The 5,556-nt window shown below is 36.4% G+C and overlaps 1 protein-coding gene across 1 annotated transcript; it reads left to right on the forward strand.

Annotated features, from left to right (window-relative positions):
• The first annotated feature begins 1,410 nt into the window (after positions 1 to 1,410).
• On the forward strand, positions 1,411 to 5,556 carry LOC129895501 (cell division cycle protein 48 homolog). Its single transcript, XM_055971224.1, has 9 exons — positions 1,411 to 1,538; positions 1,806 to 1,971; positions 2,074 to 2,302; positions 2,763 to 3,529; positions 3,623 to 3,844; positions 3,963 to 4,034; positions 4,321 to 4,602; positions 4,697 to 5,056; positions 5,187 to 5,556. Exons 1-9 carry the CDS (start codon positions 1,507 to 1,509, stop codon positions 5,487 to 5,489), a joined length of 2,433 nt encoding a protein of 810 aa, XP_055827199.1. The 5' UTR covers positions 1,411 to 1,506; the 3' UTR covers positions 5,490 to 5,556.

A 5,556-nucleotide genomic window follows, 5' to 3' on the forward strand; every position in this document is an offset into this window, starting at 1 on the left:
CGTAGCGGAGTTGTTCCCCTATAGTTCATTTTTTTTCGAAATTTTAAGTTGAAGCAAACTTGGCCAAGTCTACGACGCAGACTGGTCGTGCACCCTTATGGTTAACTGGGCATAACTTTTTACTCCGAACTCCAAAAAATGCAATCTTGGTGGAGTTGGAAAGAAGATTCAAAGACATTTAATTTGATATGTCATGGGCCACTAATTCGTTATATTCTAGGAGATATGGTTGTTTGAAGTTGACCCTTATACAGACTCATTCGAAAACTTAACCGATAGAAATTTTTTGGACTTGGCTTGGTGTTAGAGATCCCTTATCACCGTAAACCACATATAATACTCTTCAAATACTTAAGAATTGATCCTAACTCATACATACAATTAGAAGTCATTCAGTTCGAGTCTATACATATATGAAGAATGGTTCGAGTCTTGGCGAAAAAAAATTGGGGTGTTACATGAACCCACTTGACTCATGGTAGGTCCGCCCCTGTCCGCACGGCCTGATGGGTTAGGTTGTGACACTTTTGCTATATGTTTTTTTAACTTTTTTTTGTATTAATAACTTAGCTAGATGTATTGATGATATTTAATTAATATTAAAGCATTATTATAAACAAATGTAAAAATTAAGATACAATGAAGAAATTCATTTTTTCTTATGAAATCAAAATTTTATATATAGAATCAAGTACTCCTATAAAAGATAGAGAAAATTGACTTATAAAAAAATATTTTGATGTAGTATAGTATATTGTTATTTCAAAATATGACCTCTTATTCGATTTACTTTGCCACAATAAATATTTTATTTTACTATATAAATAAGAATAGTTGCACTTAAAAAGATGCAAAAAAAATAATAATTCTATTTTGTCTATAAAGACAAAAACACATATCATGTCCCAGATAAAGAAAAATTAATATTATTTTATATATCCAATACTAAAATATAAATATAAATATTATATACTACTTATTTAAAACAAGAGATTATTCATATATATATATATATATATATATATATATATATAGTACGGACAATTTCACTAGTTTAAATTAAATTAAGTTATGCATAGGTGCATTTTCAAAATTAAAATATCTAATTATCAATTGAGATCAAATTAAGTGTCTATTTATGTAGTATAACTATAACTATTTTATTTTCTATTCTCCATATAAACTAATATATGAATTTTCTCATAATTTAAATATATATTAATAATGTAGATTTTAAATTGCAAACTTTATGTTAAATTGTATACGTACGAAAAAAAAATGTTACCAACATGATATATTATTATTTATAAATGATTTAATACAGGAAGACCGGTTAATGGTTACCCAATATGCACAGACGTGTCAAAAGAGAAAAAAGAAAAAGAAAACTATAAATAATGTTGAAACGACAAGTATACAATATTAGTCTAGAAACCTTGTAGCTTTGTCCTTTCACTTCTGCTTCTGCAACTTTGCTAATTCACAGCTCTGTAAAATATTACTCTCATGGCGGACCCGAATTCTTCCACTTCCGATTCGTATGTTCTATGTTATCAAAATTAAATACCTATTTTTTGGTTTATGCTATGTGTGTGTTTTGTGTTTCTGTGATCACAAGTTTGAATTACTGTTGAGTTAACATATATATATATATATATATATATATATATATATATATTTCTTCCCTGTTACAATTTTTAATCCGTAAATTGAATTTTGATTCACTTTTCTCTTGTTTGATGATTATTTAGTTATATTTTCTAACTGTTTCAATCCTTACTTTCTAACCAATCGGCCAATTTTAGGAAAAACAATAAAAAGGATTTTTCGACTGCAATTTTGGAGAGGAAGAAATCCCCTAATCGCCTTATTGTTGATGAGGCCATAAATGATGATAATTCAGTGGTATCTATGCACCCTGCTAAAATGGATGAGCTCCAACTGTTTAGAGGAGATACTGTCTTACTAAAGGTTTGTTCAATTTGTTTATTCTTGATTTTTTAGAAAATCCGACTTTCTGAGATAATAACTATGACATGTAAGAAAGAAAGTTAAGAGAAACTTGTATTGTAGGGTAAAAAACGAAAGGATACTGTTTGTGTTGTCCTTGCAAATGACCAATGTGAAGAACATAAGATCAGATTGAACAAAGTCGTTCGAGCAAATCTTGGGATTCGACTTGGGGATGTTGTATCTATACACCAGTGTCCTGATGTTAAGTATGCCAAGCGTGTTCATATTCTTCCAATTGATGATACAATTGAGGGGATGACTGGCAACCTGTTTGATGCCTACTTGAAGCGTAAGGGCATCGATTATTTATTTCTTTCATGCTGAATTTCCTTGTCATTTTCATTAGAGATAATGGTCAGAAACACATTTTTGCGAGTTTTCTACTAGAACTATCTAGTGTTAGTGTTTCCTATTAGAACTATCACCAGCTATTTATCAAAACACGTTTCAAAATTAATGTCACTTGCCATGATGATGAAATTTTATGGGCAAACTAAGCTGTCACACTCCCTTTGGACATTGTATTCAAACACTTGGTCTAGTCAGCTTCGAAATGTGTTTTGATAAATATTGGTGATAGTTTAGGTAGGAAACGCAAACACCTGATAGTTTAGGTATGAAATTCGAAAAAAATTTGATACTTCAGGTGTGTTATTGACCGTTATCTATTTTCATTATCAAGATTATCTCATTCCTCATTTGACACCATCTTAAAAATCTTCTTGCATTTTCCATTGTTGACATACCAGCGTACTTCTTGGAGTCTTACCGCCCTGTGAGGAAGGGTGATCTCTTCGTAGTTAGAGGAGGTATGCGCAGTGTTGAATTTAAAGTGGTTGAGACGGAGCCTGGAGAATATTGTGTTGTGGCACCTGATACAGAGATCTTTTGCGAGGGAGAACCAATCAAGCGTGAAGATGAGGAGAGGCTAAATGAAGTTGGATATGATGATGTTGGGGGTGTGAGGAAGCAAATGGCTCAGATTCGTGAGCTCGTTGAACTCCCTCTGAGGCATCCACAGTTGTTCAAGTCGATTGGTGTGAAACCACCAAAAGGTATTCTCCTGTTTGGTCCTCCCGGATCGGGGAAAACCCTGATTGGAAGAGCTGTGGCAAATGAAACTGGTGCTTTTTTCTTTTTGATTAATGGGCCTGAAATTATGTCCAAATTGGCTGGTGAGAGTGAGGGTAACTTGAGGAAGGCATTTGAGGAAGCCGAAAAGAATGCGCCGTCTATCATATTTATTGATGAGTTAGATTCAATTGCTCCAAAGAGAGAAAAGACACACGGTGAAGTTGAGCGGCGAATAGTTTCCCAACTTCTGACATTAATGGATGGGCTCAAGTCTCGATCTCATGTGATTGTCATGGGGGCTACTAACAGACCAAACAGTATTGATCCTGCTCTCAGAAGATTTGGAAGATTTGATCGGGAGATTGACATTGGCGTACCCGATGAAGTAGGGCGGCTGGAGATCCTACGGATTCATACTAAAAATATGAAGCTCGATGATAATGTGAGCTGCTTTTCTGCCTGTTCTTATTGCTTGCTATGTTTACCTAGTTGTTCCATGAGTAGTTTCATCAATTTTTTGTTGATTCTGTCACAGGTTGATCTAGAGAGGGTTGCAAGAGACACACATGGTTATGTCGGATCTGATCTTGCTGCCTTGTGCACTGAGGCTGCGCTGCAGTGTATCAGGGAGAAAATGGATGTTATTGACTTGGAGGATGAGACCATTGATGCTGAAGTGTTAAATTCAATGTCTGTGACTAATGAGCATTTTCAAACTGCTCTTGGTGCTTCAAATCCATCAGCATTACGAGAAACAGTTAGTTTATCTATTCTTATTTAAAGCCTTCCTTCAAGTAGGAGTTAACTGTTCGTTGTCTTTCAATGTATATTTTTCCTTTTGCCACTTCTCGGTAACTGGATCTCCTGGTTTACAGGTTGTGGAGGTTCCCAACACCTCTTGGGCGGATATTGGGGGGCTGGAAAATGTCAAGCGGGAACTTCAAGAGGTATGTGATCACGAAATTAAGAGGCATGCAATTGAAATTTTTGGTTCCATTAAGGACTTCTTAGGTGTTGTTGATGGTTTCAGCGTCATCTGTATATTTTTTTGCCAAAACTTGGACAAAAAGGAACGACTTGATAATTGTTCCTATTGATAAGAGCTAACAATTCATTTCACCTCCAAAGGAAAGAAAAAGAAGACTCTTTTCGTTGGGGGTGGAGGTGGTGTTTGAATTCTCTCATTTGCGTCTTCTACTGATCTTACTTGGAAATCCACTTTGCTTGCTGCAGACTGTTCAGTATCCGGTTGAGCATCCTGAGAAGTTTGAAAAGTTTGGAATGTCACCTTCTAAAGGGGTACTTTTCTATGGACCACCTGGTTGTGGCAAAACTTTACTTGCCAAAGCTATTGCAAATGAGTGTCAGGCTAATTTTATAAGTGTGAAAGGACCGGAGTTACTTACAATGTGGTTTGGAGAAAGTGAAGCAAATGTTCGGGAAATATTTGACAAGGCACGGCAGTCTGCTCCATGTGTACTGTTCTTTGATGAACTTGATTCCATTGCTACACAGGTAAACTCGAGCCTGATGTGAAGTTATCTCTTCATTTCTGTCACAGTTTTATATTTTCTTGAGCTCACTCTTGTTGCATATGTCCCTCTTTCAGAGGGGGAATTCCGTGGGAGATGCTGGTGGTGCTGCTGATAGAGTACTCAATCAATTGTTGACCGAGATGGATGGAATGACAGCAAAGAAAACAGTTTTCATTATTGGGGCAACAAATAGGCCAGACATTATTGACCCTGCATTGCTCAGACCAGGTCGTCTAGACCAACTAATTTACATCCCCCTCCCGGATGAAGCTTCCCGTCTTCAAATCTTCAAAGCATGTTTGCGGAAGTCCCCTGTCGCAAAGGACGTGGATCTGTCAGCTCTAGCACGGTATACACATGGTTTTAGTGGTGCAGACATAACTGAGATTTGTCAGCGAGCATGCAAATATGCCATTAGGGAAAACATTGAAAAGGTAAGAGATGCTCCTTTTGCACCTTAATATGGTATCTTTTAATATGTAAATTGCTGCTCCATCGGTCATTTCCTTTTTTCCCGATTTTGTAATAGATGAATTTTACTCCTCTTTGATTGGTAAATGTCAGGATATTGAGAGAGAGAGGAAGAGGAGCGAGAATCCTGAAGCCATGGATGAAGATGACACTGATGAAGTGGCTGAAATAAAGGCTGCACACTTTGAGGAGTCCATGAAATATGCTCGAAGAAGTGTGAGTGATGCTGACATTAGGAAGTACCAGATTTTTGCTCAAACATTACAGCAATCACGCGGACTTGGAACTGAGTTCAAATTTGCAGAGCACGCAGCTAATGCTACAGAAACAGGGGCAGCAGCCGACCCATTCACTTCTGTTAATGCTGCTGGAGACGACGACGACTTGTACAGTTAATAAGTTAACCTTGTGCACAAGGATGCTAAGGTGCTGGAAAAATGGAATGTTAGTGCAAGTAGAATAA

This window comes from Solanum dulcamara, chromosome 7 (assembly GCF_947179165.1).
Source record: "Solanum dulcamara chromosome 7, daSolDulc1.2, whole genome shotgun sequence".
In the NCBI taxonomy this organism is placed as follows: Eukaryota; Viridiplantae; Streptophyta; class Magnoliopsida; order Solanales; family Solanaceae; genus Solanum; species Solanum dulcamara.

Excerpts from the sequence above, each read along its gene's own strand:
- LOC129895501 (XM_055971224.1), top strand. The coding sequence starts at position 1,507 with ATGGCGGACCCGAATTCTTCCACTTCCGATTC. Across the intron at positions 3,845-3,962 it reads CATCAGCATTACGAGAAACA|GTTGTGGAGGTTCCCAACAC; the intron begins GTTAGTTTATCT and ends CCTGGTTTACAG. Across the intron at positions 4,035-4,320 it reads TCAAGCGGGAACTTCAAGAG|ACTGTTCAGTATCCGGTTGA; the intron begins GTATGTGATCAC and ends TGCTTGCTGCAG.